At 39.0% G+C, this 20,891-nt stretch overlaps 1 protein-coding gene across 8 annotated transcripts in view; it reads right to left on the bottom strand.

Moving 5' to 3' along the window:
* TLE4 (transducin like enhancer of split 4) overlaps positions 1-20,891 on the bottom strand; it is a 147,569-nt gene that overhangs the window by 99,771 nt on the left and 26,907 nt on the right. For 6 of the 8 annotated variants that reach the window (XM_014454135.2, XM_023752406.1, XM_023752407.1 and 3 more), the window contains exon 5: positions 13,806-13,868. The exons of the other annotated variants lie outside the window; for them this stretch is intronic. In XM_014454135.2, the coding sequence (XP_014309621.1) occupies positions 13,806-13,868 (63 nt within the window). The remainder of the gene's footprint in view (positions 1-13,805; positions 13,869-20,891) is intronic. 8 annotated transcript variants of the gene reach the window in all.

Below are 20,891 nucleotides of genomic sequence, written 5' to 3'. Positions count from 1 at the left end.
AATTTTTTTTCTACTAGTATTTTATAATACAATCAGCAAACAATATATGTCAAAGATGTAAACAAATGTAGTAAAGGTTTCCTTAAGTTTTTGAATATGTAACTTCATTTACTTGCGATTCATAATTTTTTTCCTAAACTGCTGTAAAATCAGCAAAAATGCCTTGGCAATTTTAGCATAGTTCCTAGGATATTGGTTGGCACTCAAAGGGTTAATACCCAAAGTAAGTACAGTGGGGCCTTGACTTACGAGTGTCCCCACTAATGAGTTTTTCGAGATATGAACCGTCTCTCGGGCCGATTTTTGCTTTGAGTTGCGAGCTAAAATTCGGGTTACGAGCCAGCTTCAGATACCCCGCCGCTCGTTGGCACAGCGAACGTCACAGTGAACGCCACAACATCAGCCCAGCATCACGTGTCTCACTTGTTCACTGTTGATTTGACATAGGAGTAATTTGAGTTACGAGCTCCGTCACGGAACGAATTAAACTTGTAAGTCAAGGCCCCACTGTATATGGACAGAAATTTTTATGATCTTTTCCACCTTTTATTTTCAACAATGGAATTGTTGAAATTCAACAATGGCTGCTCAAAACTTCTAAAAACCCGAAAGCCCAGGAACCACATGTACACATATCCAACACACATATCATTCATTCTACTCATGCATCCATTCATTCAATAAGCTTTTAAGCGTATCTTACTCTCTGCCATTTCTGTATATTACTAAAATAGCATATTACTAAAATACTTTGTATTAAGCATTCAAAGAACAGTTCCAAAAGATAAAGATGCAGAAAATACATCTAGTTAGGGCCTTTCTACCATAAATATTGTTCAACTCTTGCTTCTTAAACTGTATTCCAACTGCCAAGATAGGCAAAGCTGTGAGCCCTAACACTGACATCTGATGTTCCTATAGAAACTTATTAAAAAGCTAAAATGACAATGGAAGTCATGATTCAGCTCCTTCCTTGTCTCTCACGGCAATGGCCATATTATGCCACATCTGAACTTTACTTATAGTTCAGAATTTTACTTCCCTATTTCTGCGAATCATCTGCTGTTTAAGCAAAGAGCCTTTGAACAGAAGCTCCTTAAGGCAAAAAATGCCTCCTCCCCTGTGTGCTCTGAAAGCACCAGAAACACCCCCACATGGCTCACTCAGCAACACACTACCATTAAACCACAGACTAAAGAAGTGTGCACAAGGTGTGCAAATTAAAACGAGAGAAGGGGCAAATGAGAAGAAAAAACACAGAAGCAGCCCACAGTACTCTCATAAACTGACCCAAAGGAAGCATTTTTTTCTATGTTCAAATTTTAACAAATAATCTCTCTGAATCAGAAAATACAGCAAAAGTTTTTCACATCTTCTTAGAAACAGAATGGCTTTCCCATTATTTCTGCCATCTCTTCCCCTTTTCCTTCCCTTCCCCATCTGTTCCTCTCCTCCCACTCCACCCCACATCTCATTTCCTCTCCCACTTCCTGCCTATCCCCTCTGCCACCTCACTACAAGTGGTGAAGCCACTCTAGACCCAGTAAATCTGCATTAAGCAATAATCCTTATGGCCTCTTATTGCTCAAGCTGCTCACTCAGCTAAGCTCCTAGTTTGAACTTTATACCAGGACCAACAAATAAAATACCAGTAAGAATGTATTAATAAGCCAAAGGTAAGATGGGAGTCCCTCTAACCAGGATTTGGAGAGAGAGACCTAATTATTCTTTAAAATACTCTGATTTATAATTTTTAAAGAATCCTTATTTAAAAAAAAAACCCTACATTGTGGTTATGGTTATACAACTCTAAATTTACTAAAAATCATTTAATTGTGCATTTAAAATGTGTAAATATTATGATGTGTAAATTATATCTCAATAAAATACTGTGATTTAAGGAATACAAGCATCTTTGGGAAACATGGTCACTAAATGAAATTCTATACATTAAATCAACTGCCTACTTACTTTCATCATAAAATTATTTTTTTGCATTTGTTCAGAAAAAGTATTGAAAATATAGATAACATAAGCTCCTAAGTCCAACAAAGCCTAAGAAACAGACCTTAACAAACCACGAACTACAGTGTGTACAATGGGTGTTCAATACTCTCAGGAGATTATATGACAATACCTGCCGTGCAAAAACTTTTCAAGCATGGCAATAGATATGGTACTTTTGATAAAAAAAATTTAAAAAAATACTACTCTACAGCAACTTAGAATTTTTTTATATACACATTTTTTATTTTATTGTTTAAAGTATTACAAATAGTAGTAGATATGTCTCTTTTTTTTCCCCCCTACTGACCTCACCCAGCCTCCCCTACCCCCCGGCACTTGCCCTTGTCCCTTCGCCCCCAGTGTCTTGCATCTGTTGGTTGTGCTTATATGTGTGCTACAAGTCCTTTGGTTGATCTCTTACTCCTCCAACCCTCCCCTAATTTCCTGCTGTAGTTTGACAGTCTGTTCAATCCTTCTTTCCCTCTATTTTTGTCCAACAGTTTGTAATGTTCTTTATTGTCAATAAATGAGTGAGATCTTGTGGTATTTTTTTTTTAATACCCCCATTTATCGACAGGGATAGTAAAGGGAAAGTAAGGACAACGATGTAAAATGAAGTAGGGTTCTTATAATGAACAATAATGTTCCTTACACATGGAGATCCAATAGTGAGAAACAGATAATGGCCCCACTCCTCAAAGAGCTCCCAGACATACAGGAATGCAGGATATAAAACACTAAGGAAGGTTATAAAAAGAAATGACAAAAGCATTTCCATCCATTAAGTATTTATTTAGCACCTACTATGTACCTGGCACTATAGTAGGAATTGAGATAAAAGTAATAACAAGACATTCAGTGAATTAATAATACTCAAGAGGTTTTGTAATTACAATTAGAGGATCATTTTCATGAAGAAAATTACAGGATGGTACGCAATCACTTACCAGGGAAATATCTAATTGAATCTCAGGCTTGGGGGAGATTCCCTAGGGGAGCCGACCCAACAATTGAGACCTAAAGGATTTGCAGGAGTCTTGTAGATGAAGAGCAAGGAGAAAAGAATTTCTGGGAGAAGGAACAGTTTGGCTAAGGTCCCTGAAGGAGAAAGGAGCTTGTCTGTCAAGAAAGAGAAGAATGTGTGTCTAGAGGAGGATATAGGGTACAGGAAAAGTTGGGAGAGACAGGCAGGTTGGATTTTGAGGGCCTTCTTGGGAATGGCAAGACACAATTCCAAACTCTTTAAAGTGGAAGAGATATTCACAGAAAGAACAAAGGCACGTGCATGAAATCATTAGAGTACGGCATACACATACTCTATAGAACCACGTACTAGTGGGAAGTGGAATCCAAAAGGCAAGAGGAGGCCAAACAGAGAAGGGCTTCAAATGTGCAAAGAAGTTGGGCCTGATCCCAGTAAAACATTTTTTACTAAAAATGTTTTAAGCAGCTGAGTGCTATCAGTTCTGCATTTTAGTAAGATATACCTGGTAACAGTAAGAAGGTGGATGGCAGGGAAGTGAACCAGACTGGAGGGAGCACAGTTAGAGGGTTAATCTAATAATCTAGGGTGAAATTTAGATAGGCCTGAACTTGGACCAAATCCCTTCCTGCTAATAGTAATCACTAGCCACAGGTACAAAAAGCCACTCACTCAGAACTAGAAAGGATCTTTAGAAATCGTGACACCCAGAATCCAGTAGTGCCCAAGCACTCTAACCAACCAACCAACAAATCTCTCCATATTTCCAAATGCTTACATATTTCCAAATGCTGCCTGGGTTGAGGGGATTGGGATGGTGGCACTGCCTTACCAACAACAGGCCAAAGGCCATTACTATATCCAACAGGTAGTTAGGCTGTCTCTGCTAGATCACATCCTTTGAAAGGGAATGCACTACTTCATGGATAAGCTTTTTCCCTTTGGGGATAATGGACTCTAATACTGAGTAGAAATTGAAGTAGACAACTTCTTCCCACTGGACCCAGTCTTTTGCCTCTAAATTCTCCTCCATTGGAGTGCACTTTGAGTATTTGAAAATGGAATAATGTGTGTTTTCAATTTTCTGTATTCCAGGTTGAACATCCCCAGGTCATTGGCTCTGGGCCTCTCATTCTTCTGGCTACTCCTCTGGTTTTGCTCAATGCAACTAAACACAATACTTCAGGTACAGCTGAGCAGATCAAATCTGAGTGAAAAGTGTCACTCCATCTGCAGTAAGTCAGGCTGAAATCCTACCAAGCCTTTTTTCAGAAACTCTACCAAGTTTATTGACACAAATAAGCTTTAAACTTAACCAAAACTCAAGTGAGCCTTTCCTAAATGGTATTCTAAAAAATGTTAGTCCCAATTAGGTGTTACGAAACAAACAACCCCACCATGATTAATTTAGCAAATACCTGGTAAAGTGCAGGTCTTCTCTGAGTATGCATGCAAAGCTTTATAAACAATTTCGGCTCTGGAATTTTGGAATTAAAGCTCTCAGCACACTGTGGGATTTGGGTTTGGCCCTGCCTTCTCCACCCTCACTCACACAGAGACAGGGCATTCTTCACTGATATGTCCAATAAGCTCTACAAGTCTGTGCTTCCAAGAGAACTTTCTGCAGTGCTGAAATTGTCCTAGGTCTGTGCTAATATAACCCCTAGCCACATATGAGTGGGCACAGAGCAGTGCAACTGTGGCACTGGGGCTGGGGAACTCAATTTTTAACTTTATTTAATTAATTTTAATGTAAATCTAAATAGCCACATGTGGCTATGGCTACTATATTAGACAATGCTGCCCTACTTAAAGTATTTTAAAGCTTAGCTTTAGTAATAAACTAATCACTACCTAACTGAAAGTCAAAGACATGAGTCAGTTTCTCAAATATATGTTAATTTTTTTTAGACACACAAATAAGGATTGGCACTGCTCTTTGGAAGGAGGCCTACACTGAAATCCCTCCTGAGAATCATCTTTCACTTACGGAGGGCAAATAGGCCATCATGTCACTATAAGGATTTCACCAAACATCCAATTGCCACCATAATCACATACAATAAGCCAATTAGTCAACCAGGGAACATGGGACAGGATTATGCTCTCTGATGCCTCATTCAGTATGGGGGGGGGAGGGGGGGGCGGATTTTAAATGAAAGGTTATCCTATGCAAGAATCAGAAAACTGTACCAAATCCCCTGAAGCCCCAATCTAGGTGTACTTAGTCATTTCCAGGCATTCCTTAGATATACAGAACTGTCATGACACATTAACCAACACTCAACACTGACAAAAATGACCCTGACTGGGAAGCAGATGACACTGTGAAGGCTGCTGATACTTAATGAATGACTTCTGAAGAATGGTCTTCCCGGTGTCACTGCATACTTATCAGGAGATCTCTGGTGATTTCAGCCAGCCTCTCCTACATCAAACCATGTTATCACAAGTCATTGATTTCCTTACAAAGTTAACAAGCAGTAAGAGGAGTTAACCTGGTGCCATTATGAAGCGAGAACACTGCCACCAGTGCATGTAACCACTGTATTTTGTTCATTTCCTCCCTGAGGCTCAATATGAAAGTGGCTGATCACATTTTTCAACTTCCATTTTACAATTATTCCATACATGCAAAATGTGGTTCAGAGTAATTCAGCACCATTTTAAATTAACCCAGATGCCAAATAAGTAGCATTTAAGATACACCCATATCTCATAATGTAGAAAGGGTATATTTTACATCAAATTAAAAGGATCAAATCAATGGCATGTCTTATATAGAAATTCATGTATCATTTCATTTGACTAGTTACTCTAGCCTATTGGAATTAGAATTTATATAAATGCATATTATCATTATTATGTAATTCTGTATTATTTTCTACTATTTAGGTGTAATGTAGAGCACCCAAATAAATCTACAGAATTCTGAAGCAAAACTCTTAACTACTTGGTACTACTCACTAGAAAAGCTAACAGGGAAATAAATCCCAAATTTGGGGTTAAGTTAAATTTGCACCAGAAAGCATTCAAGTTGGGATGTTCTCTTTCCCTAGGTAAATATAAGAATAAAAAAAGAAAGCTTAAAATGTTCACTTCTAATTTTCCTTTTACATTCCAAAACTTCTAATGATCATAGAAGTATTGTTAAATGTGGTCAGAAGAATGATTTCCATTTTTTTATCCTTACCCAAGGATATTTTTCCATTAATTTTTAGAAAGAGTAGAAGAGAGAGGAAAAGAGAGAGAGAAATATCAATGTGAAAGAAACACATCGATTGGTTGCCTCCCAAGCACACCCCCCAACCAGGGCCTGGGGCGGGGAGAAGCCTGCAACTAGGTACTTGCTCTTGACCCGAATCGAACCCAGGACCCTTTGGTCAGGCCGACGCTCTATCCACTGATCCAAACTGGCTAGGGCCGTGGTCGGCAAACTGCGGCTCGCGAGCCACATGCGGCTCTTTTGCCCCTTGAATGTGGCTCTTCCTAAGCTTTAGGAGTACCCTAATTAAGTTAATAACAATGTACCTACCTATATAGTTTAAGTTTAAAAAATTTGGCTCTCAAAAGAAATTTCAATCGTTGTACTGTTGATATTTGGCTCTGTTGACTAATGAGTTTGCCGACCACTGGGCTAGGGCTAATTTGAGTTCTTTATTTCATTTGTTAAATCAATATTTACAGATGCAAGGAAAAATAGCCGCTTTCTGGTAAAACCAGGCCAAAAGGTGGGCCCCACCAGGACTCTGCTACAGCGCTCCCCCACCAGCCTCTAAGCAGCCCTCCTTCCACTTAAGTAACTCAATCACCAAGAAACTTAGCTATGGATTTACAGAGAAGTGGGGGAGGTGAGGGATATCTATTCTCCTTGGCACGGAAACAAGTTGTAACATTCTGCTGAAAACAAGGTTAAAGATGAATGCTATTTCTCCAAAGGTAACGATGACCAGGGGTTTAATAAATGGGAATTAGAAAGCCACTGGTCATAAGGAACTGCTTTTATGGTCTCTTGCTCTCTCCATACAGTACACACATTTCAAGTTACTTTAGGCTGGGGTCTGGAAATGGTTTGAGGCCTGAGACCAGTAAAATGGATCAAGTCTGATGCTGCAAAACAACCAACCTGAGCTCATTTTTCTGAGCTGTCTTATAATTCCACAAAACAAAACAGTGATTAATCCAAAATATCCTCCATATTTTTTTTTGGGGGGGGGGAGACTGCAAAAAATTTTAATCCCATTCTCTCCAGATCAAAGGCAATACATATTCACAAGAATATGCCTGATGTCTGAGATATGTGAGGAGAAAGTTCTAAGTTAAAGACTTGCAAAATGTTCCACGCACCAGAAGAGACTTTCTTAACATAACTTCTCAATTCAATTAGCATTTTCCTTCCAGCCAGTCTACTACAAAATAGGGCAGGCCTATGTATGCTCTGCTACATCCCACCCTTCAATTAAGGGCTCTTCAAGAGTCTTTGTACTTTGAAAAATACAGGCATAAACATAAGCTGTGAATCTAGAACAGGGTGGGGAACTGTCCAGCCCGTGGGCTAAGGCCCTCAAAATCATTTGGTCTGGCCGTGACGAGGCATTAGGGGTGAGTCAATTAAATGTTTGATCAAATATCACAGGCTAACTTTTAAGGTGATAATTTTGCATGGCCCACCAATAATGTTATAAATATCCAAATGGCCCTTGGCAGAAAAAAGGTTCCCCACCCTTGATGTAGACCTAGACAGCCTAGAGGGCCCATAACTGTTCATATGGGTTCCTTTCCACCTCCTGTGAATGTATGAAGGATAAACAATCCCTGATGGGTGTTTTCCTCCTTATAATTCATACTTTGGAGGAGACTTCTATATTCTATAACAAGACATATGTGTTTATATTTTATGTGATAGATTAAAATACAAGTTGTACTAATTATAAAGTCAGAGCTAGAGTTTTCATATAAAGACACGCCACTGGCTCATATGACTTCCCTTCATACCAACAATGGCAGTAATAACAATGGCCACTACTTTTATTTTATATGCAGCATGATGTCTAGAAGAAACCGCTAATTGTCCCCTGATATTCCTTCTCTTATATTAGTATGAGGTTTAGGTGAGCCTAACGGCCACTCAGCCTACATTTCCAAGTCTTCCTTGCAGCTAACTGTGGGCAGGTAATTAGGCATTGTTCATTGCGAAGTGAGCAAAAATATGAACATCTTCAACATCATACCATTAAAAAAAATGGCATATGCTCTGTCTTCTCCTTCCTCTGGCTGGGGCAGGATATGATGCTACTAGTGATGATGGTAATACAAGAAGAACACCAGAGGCTGTTGGTGAAAATTTATTACATTATAGTTGAAAATCTTCTTAACTCAGGGAAGAGATGTATTTTTCAGAAACTCGCTTAAGTCACCAAATTAGCTACAGCTGTTTCTATGCAAACTGTTCTGTGAGAAAAAACAGCTTTTATCTTAACTAAACTATTATTCCTTTGATAATAAAGCAGCCAAATATCCAGGTAGGTTCTTTACAGTGTCACGAATCCATATAAAACAACCCAATAGTATAGGTTTCCCATTACATGGATGAGGAGACTGCAGCCCAGGAAGTGAAGTATTTTACCCAGCATGATAAAGGAAGCAAGTGGCTGAGCCGGGATTGGGCTCTAGGTGTGCCTAACCCTCAGGATCTTATCACACTGCCTCTCACATAGCATAACTCTACCAATGAACTCTGTTCCTTGTTAGAGGAGCAGTGAGGAGAGAAGATTTCCAACTATAACATAATAAATTTTCACCTACAGCCTATCAGGGGTTTGAAGCTCTCAAAGGTCTTAGGAACATCTGTTGATCACCATGAACCATACCCTGCTTGTCTCAAAAGTAAACAATTTTATAATCTAGGAAAAGAAGAGTTCAAAAAACACAACTGTCCTCCAAATCAGGTCCTCAGCTACTGCCTAATTTAATGCTTAATCTAACAGGTTAAGACGGTACTTACTGCTTCACCAAAAAACAAAGTACCCCCCCCCCTTCTGAAAGATAATCTGTGTGGAGCTACCCGCCAGCTGCTAAAAGCAGCCCCTAAAGCTGCAAGGCCGACCTACCTTCACAGGAACGCTGCCAGCCAGCATTCTGAAATACTACCATAAACTCTTCCCAGCGTTTATAAGTCCTTCCTCTCCAAATGTCTTGGGACTCAAAATAACCTGGATAGAATCCATTTCCCAGTAAAAGGAAAACAAAACAATACTGGCCTTTACTATCCCAAGTGCTTTACATTTCAGTACATGCGATATACATTATTAAGATGGGGTTATTCCCACCATTCTACAGGAATACTAAGGCTCAGATAGATCAACTTTCCCAACACAAAGCCAGTAAGAGGCAGAGTTGGTCTGATTCCAAATTAGCAGAAACATTGCACCTTGCTGCCAGGGTGTAACAAGTGCCTATACTTTTTCAATCTACATTAGGAATTCCTTAAAGATATGTTCTTGGGAAAGAAGGAGGGGGACACTGGTGGCAAGTCTACTTACTGGCATCCTCCAACTTTGCTCAGGGCCCTAATGTCTAAGGGTCTACAAAAGCTATATCCTGAAATCGCTGATGAAATAAAGACTCCATCCACATAATCTACTTGTAAAACCAAAACCAACTTAAGCTAAGCCATCAGGTATATTTTGAAAACAGCCAGATCTCAATGGGATTGAGAAGTTTATTTTTCTGTATAACTTTGTGGGTAAAACACAGGCCCCATTCAAAACCACGATTTCTTCTGAGGTGAGTGCTACTGGTTGAGCACCCTGAAGAGCTGTCATCTTATGGAGGGACCTTTGCTTGCTGACTGGGGAGAGACAGTTGTTTGCTAAATGGGAAAATTAATTTTTAGAGCTAGAAGAGAATCACTTTGGAGGCTACCTAATGCCTCACTAAGATTTTCAGCTAGTGTCAGCCACGGGTTTGGTTTTAATTTACACTTTTTTTCCTTTACCAGAAGGACATTAGAGAGGAAGATAACAAATTCACAATTTCCCAAAAAGCAATGACTACAAGGAGGCGGGAGGGCTGACTCCAGGTCCTCTCACAAGGAAATCTAGCACTTCACTGCTGCTGTAGCTAGTACCGATGCTAGTAGTAAACATCAGGAGGTGCTTACTATGTGCTAAATTTCATGTACATAATCCAAGTAATCCCCAAAGTGACTGTGTGTTCCATGCTATTATTAACCTCATCACACAGATGAGGAAACTGAGGCTTAGAGAGGCAAATCACTTGCTAAAGGTCACCCAGCTTAACTCGGTTATAGAAAGCCACTCAATTTATAATAGGGAGGCCAAGACTTGGCCCAGATCTGACTGTCATCATCCTGGCATTTCTTGCTATGGAACTGCCAACTGGGGAGCTGATTATTTTTAGTTTCTTCCCTGCAAATAAGACCCAAAGTGGGATAGAGAAGAGCTTCCCACTTACTACTTTGAGGTTTGCCTTTTAAAGAAGAAATTTGAGGGCAGCGGACTATAGATTAGCCTTTACCCATTCCTAAAAGCCAAAAGAAAGGGGGGGGGGGAAACCCAGCTTTAGATGGGTACAGACACACAAGCTTTCTCTAAATTCTGATATTAGGAATCCTATAAAATTCTAAGAACTATAACTGATAGTTACTTTAATGACAAGAGTTGGCAATATCTTTTTTTAATGCCTGGACTTTGGAAGTAGTTGTATGTAAGTAAACAAGCACATCATTAAAATATATATTGACTATAATTTTTTAAATTTTCAAAATGTTTTAGTGAAATCTAATAGAAAATTAATTTTCTTTGTATTATATCCATACACTTCAAGAACTTTTTTTGTTGTGTTAATCTTCATCTAAGGATATTTTTTCCACTGATTTTCAGAGAGAGTAGAAAGGAGGAAGAGAGGGAGAGGTGGGGGGGGGGGGAGGGGAGATAAACACTGATGTGAAAAAGACACATCACACATTGACTGGTGCCTCCCTCACACAACTCAGGTACATGCCCTTGACTGGGAATGGAGACCCTTGTGTCCACAGACTGTCACTCTAACCACTGAATCACACTGGCCAAGATCCTTCAAGTACTTTTGATCTACACTTATACAACTTATTTCTAAAATAAGGTCTTGCAGTTAAAACTAAATTTAATAGTTTCATTCAGTACTATGTGTGTGTGTGTTTTTTCATTTCAGAAAATGTGGTACACTAGACACAGCATTAAGCAAGTACATTAATCAACTCATGGGGGCTAACTTAAAAACAGACTTTACCTAAATGTATGTAAATTTGCCTCTTGTTCCTATCAAATTGGAAAAAAAAAAATCTCTCCAACCACTGTCCTATACCTCATGTACTAGTCCTTTAGGGAAGGTGTTTTTTTTTTCTTTTCTCTAAATGCAATCATTTAATTTTAAAATAAAAACATTTTAAAATAAATTCTAATACCGCAGCTGCCGTTTTGGCAGTGAGACTGTCACACAGAGAGCTGGTGTTAAAAGATCAGATTAAGAGCCTTCAGTCCTGGCACCAGTGAGGCTCGCAGCCATGCAAGAGTGATTTTCCATGCCTCTGAAGAGACAGGAAATAGAATTCATCTTCCTCTAATAACCTGCCTCCTCGCCTCCCTCCACATTACCGTCCATCTGGCCTCAGGGTAAAGGCAAGGAGTCTGATGCTCACAGAATGCCCAGAAGGGGAAAGAAGGTGGGCAATGTTCAGACACAAAACATCAGAGAGGACTGGATTGGTCAGGAACAAACATGTCTGTGGCCCACACATGAGAAGATATAAACACACCTTAAGAAACTAAAAAAAGATGAGCCAATTAATCCAAAGTAAGCAGAAGAAAAGATATACACAGAATTAGAATTTAAAAACCATGACATAGGTCATTCATTACACATGAATCAAGCATTTCAACCAAGAAATGTCAAAGGTAGTGGGGAAATAAACAGTAAGTGATGAGATTATGATGCCTACTCTCGCACCTCACGCATAAAAGGAGCTGCCAGTATCGCCCCCATGGCTTTCCTCTACAGGGTACAACTTCTCAGCCAATTAATTCCAGTCCAGTCTTGCTCAGCAACACTACCATTACACATTTTGCTCCTACTGGACCTGCTTACACAAACAACATAACTCATGTGGGAAAACCACCTACTGGTAAATCAGCTCCACCAACATCCCCAAGACCTCCTTCCACTTCTAAATATAACACCACAGATCCTGCAGTAATGCCATGGGAAGAAACTGTCTAGTGATTATATAGAGGTCTGTGCCTGCAGAGGTCTAATACCACCTCAGGGATAATTCAAACTTCTTCTGCCTTGGGTTGTGTCACCTCAGCCTGGTTACAGCTCTGTGGGTTATGCATTCTTCCCATTCTCCATAAAGCAGAGCTGCTTCAAGTCAGAAGAAACACACACTGGTCTGGAGTGGGCAAAGGGCACCCAGGCTTCCTAAAGGAATGCCTACAGGCCCTTGACTCTCCTTCACCACCCCATCTAATCTAGTTACAAGCAAATCCCGAGTGGAAATAGGTAAATGGAGATACAGTGGGTGGTGGTTCTGTGGTAACAGCTAAAGGGGGAGAAATACAAAACACCCTTTACTGTTTGTGATCCAGAAGAACATTTGAATTCAGGATTTTAACTTATGTCCAGGATTTGTGAATATGAGCACCAAAAAGGGATATATACCCAATGAAAGGTAGCCATGGTTACTCAAGTCTAACCCAGTTCAGACCAAATAAGAAGTCACAGAGAATCCACATCTCTGTAACATACATGCATCGCAAATACCCTCTGCACACTAACATCAGCAGATCGTGCCCACTGATAGGCAGGCGACAAACCACTCTCCTTCAAAGCAGGGACAGACACACTTAAAAGAACAGAAGGGTAGGAGGAAAGTCGCTCAGTGCTTTCTATCCTACAACACATAACTCTGTGACTGCAGGACATGCAGATATTTCATTAGTTAGCTTCTTCTCACAGCTTATCTTCCCTGAGCAATGAAGGATTCAGTAATACAAAAATCAAAAAGTATCCCTTTCCAGCATGCTCACCTAAATTTCTAACTACCCAAAGCAACCAAGCAAATGAACAACAACAAAAAAAAGCCACATGGAAGCCACCGTGCACTAGAAATACACCTCCTCATTCCAGCATATGTACATCTGTGGACAGGTGGTGAGCAAGAGAGAGCGAGAGAGCTGCATGCCCCCCTGGCCTTGGCAACGCATGAAGTCCATGGCGTTCAGAGCAGTGAGTCCACTGAGCCCATCTTGCATCTTTTCTCAAATGCACAGGCAATACAAAGACTTCATGAGGTAACAATAGTAACTTTTTAAGAGCAGCTACACAAAAGTTACATTAGTTTGTGTTTACTACATAAAGTAGTTTCTATTTGATACCTCTTCTGACAACTCACTGCCCAGTGACACAAGTGTAGAACAAGCTTTTGTCTTCTGGGAAATTTTTTAAACTACCCTATTAGATGCCATTAAGACAAACAGTCACAATTCTGAGTAACACTACATTGTCCAATGACAGCAGATATTTTAACAACTGAATTTTCCTTCGCATATTACAAACATTCCATTATATAAACACAATTATTTTCCACTAAATGTATGTAAGGTGTAGAAGTTGGAATACGAACACTGTACCTTAGAAATGTGTAATACAAACACCAAGAGGCCGACAAGGGCAAAGAGTCAGTCCCACAATCCCCCTTCTGCAAAACCACTAAAACGGCACCTTCTAGCCCAGTGCCTGAAACCAACTGCCTTACCTCTTGGGACAGGAAAGGAATGACTTGTGCACAGATAGCATTCAGCCTCTTGACAATCTCTGCCTGTAAAAAAACAAAAACAAAAACAAAAAAAAGGAAAGGAAAGCAATGAAGAGAACAGTCAGCTGGTTACAAATTCCCAAAATATTAACAAGATGATATTAATACACACTTTATATTCTGGCTGGTATACTTCATAAGGAAGAGGAAAACACTCATCAGCTAGCCCACTAAAGGGCAGCAGTGACAACAGTGCCACATTAATAGCACAATTTATTAACCAGAATTCATCTTAAAAAGTCAACCTTCAAGAACCAGGACAACATAAAAAAATTTAATTTTCATAACTGGAAATCAGTTTCAAAAGCTTCAACAGGACCCTTATTCAATCTGATGTGGTTTTTCATAAAAACCCAAGTTTTTAGAATTTAGATAATAAATATACATTCTTCTCTATATCTCAACTTCTCTCAATTAGTACTCACTGGGATTTTATAATTAAGTCCCCAACCTCTCCCCAAAAATAGCACCCAACCAACCCCCAAAAGTTGATTAATTCATATCCTTAGCAATAAATTGTTGAAAAATGGCATGTTTTCTTTAACCATAAAAATTCCCAAGTGTATTAACCAAGATTTTCTGTGTGAAGAGGTTTAGAACATGCTAAAAATCTTCCTATACAAGCAATTTGTGTGTATATGGAAACTAACCTTGGGAACTAATCATAGCACTATATATCTGTAAAAGTCCCAATAATGTCAGATAACAGATTTTTCTCTAATAATTTTTGTAAGTATACACATTTTACAAAAATAGGATGCTGCAGTAAGTTTGAAGGAGGGAGGGAGGGAGGGAGGGAGGGAGGGAGGGAGGGAGGGAGGGAGGAAAGAAAGGAAGGTCGCCACTATGTTTTCTTTAAAACACTACTCAAAGCTTCACCAATGTTCATCTTAATTTGTAAATTTGTATTATCAGACTAGAGGCCCGGTGCAGGAAATTCTTGCACAGCGGGGGGGGGGGGGGGGTCCCCTCAGCCCAGCTTGCACCCTCTCGCAATCCGGGGACCCTTGGGGGATGTCCGACTGACAGTTTAGGCCCAATCCGGCAGTCGGACATCCCTCTTGCAATCTGGGACCGCTGGCTCCTAACTGCTCACCTGCCTGCCTGATTACCCCTAACCACTCTGCCTGCCTGCCTGATTACCCCTAACCACTCGCATGCCTGCCTCCCTGATCGCCCCTAACTGCTTGCCTGCCTCATAGTCCCTAACCGCCTCTGCCTCGGCCCCTGCTGCCGAGGCTTTGTCTGGATGTCCGGAATGACATCCAGAAAGTCGTTCAGCTGTCCAGTCTAATTAGCATATTATGCTTTTATTATTATAGATGGCTCCTTATAGACTTTGGCATGTGACAGGTAAACACATTTCTTTTATATACATACAAATAAAATAGCTTATATTTTACTGATGAGGTGGGCAAAAGGAGAGGAGTACTGAAAGGCAGATAACATAAAGCAATTACTATTTTTCAAGCATTCTTAAAATAAATTCCATCAGGGTCAGTTCCTCATTTTTTAAAAGAACAAAATGCTCTCTTTCTTACTAAGTCATTACCAGAATGATAGCGACACGCCTTGTGCATTCTAGGTTTCCTTCTCTCATCAGCAACCCTTGACTTGATAGCAAAGCATCTTTTAAATGCCAGCACCTTACAAACTTTGCCAGCCAGGAGAAAACACAAATTCACCAAGTTCCAAACCTAAATTTTCCATTCCAATTCTGCATTCCTAACAGGATGGACAAAAACCTAGCACCAACAAGCAGCAGTGAATAAGGACCCAACTGTGCTGACCTGATTTAATTTATGGCACTTGCCCCATGGAGCATTTAGCTATCCTTTAAGAATGCTTAAACCACCATGAAAAGCTGCAATGGGAATCACCAAACCACTCTCCACCTGGACGAACATACCACAGTGGTTATGGGGTGAAATTCCAGTGTGAGCTGAGAAAAGAGAGTAGCATTCACCAGACTAAAAGCACAGTGTCTCAAAGGCATTTGGTTGTTAAGCTTTCTGTAGCAAGAGGTGGAGGGAGAGAGAATAAAAGATAATGAGACACTTTGGGGCAGACCAAACTGATGATTCTAATGCTTAGAACCATCTGCCAAGCATATTTTCCTCATTATGTTGTTTACATAAATAAAATAGTCCCTTGCTAGGAGAGTTGAAAAATGTGTGGGCACATAAGAAAACTGAGTTCTTTAGTTTGCCTATAGGCAATAAAAACTACTCTAAGGAAACTTAGCTGGCAAAACAAAGACCAAGAGGTATTTATCTGGCTTCTTTAACTTTGGACCTAGGCTATTTCAAGTCTAAACAAATATGGAAAAAAGTCTGTATTTTCTTTAAAAATGTAGAAAAGTCGTTTTATTGGTTCATATATGTTTACATGCACACCTAACAGAAAAAGCAGAGGGGGCGACCTCCCAAACATTTTCTTTAAAGGCCTCCTTTTGTTTAAAAGACTTCTTAATTTCTTTAAGTTGTCATGCCAATGGATTTTCATGGTCAGGCTAATTGGCAGCAGGGGGGTGGGATGTGTGTGTGTGATTTCATAAAATTAAGCCAGTCATTCTTCACTTTGAAAGCTAAAGTTGCCTCGGAAACACTGCTGCTTCCATGGTCATCTAATTTTGCTTCTTTTGTCCCATAGGATCCAGCTTTAGGGAGGCATCATTTATTTACAGGCCTTTCCACTGGGCTTCAGTGATCAGCCAATAATACTGCGGACACACACTTCTAATGGCCTATGTTTTGAAACTGAGTCTAATCTAATGGCGTGAGGTCCAAACTCCTTTTCCAGCACAGCCATTAAGGGATGTAGGTTATTGCTGTTGTCACCATTGATATTTGTCATTGTAATGTAATTAGGGCCCTAAAATGATGCATTACAGCCCTTGGCATAGCTTCTATTAAAATCTTTTCTTCTGCTCACTGAACTGCGACCTGCTTTCTGATGAATAACAGACAGCTAGCTTTAGGGTAAGGAGCAGATTCATCAAAGAAGTATTTTTCAGCTTTGGGGAAGGAGAGGGGGAAAATAGGCAACCTAGGAGGAAAAGCACTAGGGGAGAAAAAGCCACAATACACATTTGAATTTCATCTGACCACTTGAAATTCTGATTGCATCTGATGAATCTTGCTTAGACAATATATTCCCAGTCTTCGAATCACATGGTTAATCAGGGTTCTAATCTGCTATCCATCAGCCTAGGCCAGCACTGTAGCTTCCAATCAAATTTATAGGTGATGTGGCTCATGCATCCCTGAGCAAGTACATTCACAGATAGCCCATTTAAACAGGCAGAGATTCTGAAATACTGCTGTTAGGGTTACTGGATGTTATCATGGTATTCGATGCTTTATAGACACCGCTAACTATTGCCTTCAGTTGCCCATGACATACCAAAATAGCATTAACGGCCCCAATAAAAGAACAATTGTTCATGTCAATATATAACAAAAAGATTGTTTTTGCAGCCATAGTTTGTCAAATACATTAACAATTTTTGACACTTCTATTATGTCTTCCTCTATCCATCAAAATATTCATTAAAAAAAAACTAGTTGCACATATTCTCCCACCCTCAACTATCATTCTATTTCTTTCTTCTATAATTTCCCAGCTTTATTCCATCCCTCCAATAAAGAGGCAATAAAATTGATAACCATCTCTAATTTTAAAAAAAGTTTGAGCTAAATATTTTAGAAAAAAGTTAACTTTAAAAAAGGCATGCTATGAAAATCCTTTATCTATGCACTCCATATCTGGCACATGAATGCTGACAAGCTAACTCCAAAGTGGTGATGGCCAGTGGACTAGTAGCATAACCAGTCAGTAATGAAACAGAAAAATGCTAAGAACCTTTTATCCCTTTCATCTTCACACTCCAACTCAAGAATCATTGAAAATTATTAACTACCATGCAACATGGAAAAGCAATGCCATGCATTGAAAAGAATGCCACGATTCAATCACTAGATTACAAAGCAACAAATACTAAAGCACACAGTATCAAAAACATATTTTCTTTATCATATATAACAAATTACATTAGTCATTTAAGTAAGACAAAAAACTGGTTAAGCCTATGCTTAAATTGAATTGCAACCTCTCAAATAGTTCTAATACAATAAATCTAAATTTTATTTATATTATTTCCACCTACATAATATCCTTTAAAAAAAATTAAACAAATTTTATTTTAACCACATAATAAACTTGAGAGAAAGTACAGATGACTTTATTTTAGTAACCAAAGAGTCATATCAAAATCAATCATTTTAAAATTTTTCTTAGAATTTTTAGCCTCTCATTGAAATAGGAAAAACACTATTACATATTATTGAAATAAAACAGAATAACAAAACATTAGAAAACCATTTTAGCAGCCAACCAGAAAAAAATTTAAAAAGAACAAAAAATATCTAAACAATTATAGTTTCAGAAAAACATTCTTTAATAACATCTCATGACTAATGTTTTCTACAGCAGTTTCTTTGCCAAAATTTTTTTCCGAAGATGAATCTATTTATTTTATTATGTGCTTATCAAGAACATAATACCCACTATGTATAAACACTTTTTTTTTTAAGTGAAGAATAATTCCTTCTTATTCTGTCTGAAATCTGTTTTGGAATAAGTACAAATAAATCTTGCAATTCTCTCCTTCACCCTCCCTTTACCACTACAGAATCAAAGACTATAATTTTAATTCAATCAGAAAATTATCTCGATTTGTTCATCAACCTACTCCAAATTTTCTGAGAAACACTACAACTTTTGGAACTGATTTTGCCTGCCTCTAGATTAAAAAAAAAAGAAATCAGAGAACTAATGAGAAATTATTCCCAACTTAATAAAAATCCATACTAACTATAATGAAAATATTCAAGTAGTACTATTGCTCTACACCAGTGGTTCTCAACCTTCCTAATGCCGCGACCCTTTAATACAGTTCCTCATGTTGTGGTGACCCCCAACCATAAAATTATTTTCGTTGCTACTTCATAACTGTAATTTTGCTACTGTTATGAATCGTAATGTAAATATCTGATATGCAGGATGTATTTTCATTGTTACAAATTGAACATAATTAAAGCATAGTGATTAATCACTAAAGCAATATGTAATTATATATGTGTTTTCCGATGGTCTTCCAGTGGTCGGCAAACTGTGGCTAGGAAAACCGTGGCTCGCGAGCCACGTGCGGCTCTTTGGCCCCTTGAGTGTGGCTCTTCCACAAAATACCAACTTCTGCGCATGGGCCACGAAGTTTCAATCGCACTGTACATGCGTGCCCGCACATGGTATTTTGTGGAAGAGCCACACTCAAAGGGCCAAAGAGCCGCATGTGGCTCGCGAGCCGCGGTTTGCTGACCACAGTTAGGCGACCCACATGTTGAGAACCACTGCTCTACACTGACAACTCAGATTTTATCTTATCAAAATTCAACTTTACAAAAGATCTAAGAACATGTAATGGATAACACAAATTGTATGTGTTTTTTGTTTCATTTTGTTTTAAAAGCAAGACTGGAATAAGGCTTAGAGATTTAGATCAAAAGTATTGTCAGCATACTTCAAGTGATTACTTTATATTACTAATAAAGCAATAAAATGAAGTAATAACATATTAACAATCAATTTAATAGGACATCTATCAGTTCCCTAAAGGACTGATTCAAACTACCAACACTTTTTTTTACCAAGTATATTTCTCCTTAGTACTAAGAAGAAAGTGGTACTAAGGAGTGCTCATTTAGAACTGAAAGTGCCAATGTTCAACCCTTTTTTTACCCCAACCCCAGAAGTTTAACTAAAGCAATCTTCTTTGTGTTTTGAACTCATATATATGCGATTTTCCTGTGTGCTACGTGTGCACAGTTCAGCTAACTGCACACACTGAAGTACTCCATTTGTTTGTCCTAAGACATAGGAGTGCTACAGTAGGGATATGCAGGACAATGTCTTTCCCAGAGAGTTATCACAATATACCTGCATTTCGTGAAACTATTCCCATCTGTCCTCAAAGGTGAAGTAGTATTTTACTAAAGCATTTTTGCAATTGTTAGAAAAAAGGGCCCCTATCTCTCACCCCTTAAGCTTTTTAAAAGGCCTTTAAGGGAAATCCCAGATACCCGTATTTGACTATTATTTTACCTACATCTTCTGGGCTCTGGTTATTGTTGTTAAATACTGTTTCAAATGTTAAGAGTGATATAGTATCAAGGCTGAGAATGATTGATGATCACTGTGATGATATCCAGTTACTCCTAAAAGGTCAAATCATTTCAGTTCTCAAGTCTAAATAACACTGTAACCAATGTAATCACTGTTATACTCAGCTCTACCACAGAGGTGGGGCAGGGAAAATGGAAAAAAGGTGGGAGAGAAAAGTGGGATGTCAGGAGTAGGGAAAGAAAATGTTTTTCTCTGATGAGCTTAACTTCAGCCTTCAGGGAGCAAGGTGGGTTTGGTCACAGACCCAGATTATTCTGTACTAAAACACCCACACCCAAGTTGTGCAAATGCTCATTTACTCAGTACTCCTGGGCCAGCAAGCACTACCAGCTACTTTTTGATGTCTCTTCTTCTCTCCCTCTATCTCAGAACCTCTCTCTCTCTGAATCTGAATCTCCTGCTCTCTCTTTCTCTTTTCCCCCTACTATTTCCTACTGACATAAATGTATAGGAGCCTTCGAATGCTGATGCACGATTAAGCATTATGATAATTAACCATAGTGGAGGGGACAAATATTCCTGTGTCCATCATCGGTGAAGATCATTCACTGTGTTTTTCCCCCACATGATGTATATGAATAAAATGTATGTGATAAAATTCCTAAAAGACAAAGGAACTTTGGATACTAGAATAAAACCAAAAAGAAAAACACTAGCTTCTTACCAAGTTCTCATCAAGGATAGCTATAACCAGGGAAACAATAAGACACCTTCTATACACTGAGAAATATGCTGTATTTCTCACCCACAGGTGAGGCCAAAGACTTTGTCTCTTTTTTTTCT

This window comes from Myotis lucifugus, unplaced genomic scaffold (assembly GCF_000147115.1).
Source record: "Myotis lucifugus unplaced genomic scaffold, Myoluc2.0 scaffold_31, whole genome shotgun sequence".
NCBI classification, from domain to species: domain Eukaryota; kingdom Metazoa; phylum Chordata; class Mammalia; order Chiroptera; family Vespertilionidae; genus Myotis; species Myotis lucifugus.
This window is presented reverse-complemented; position numbering and strand designations above follow the sequence as displayed.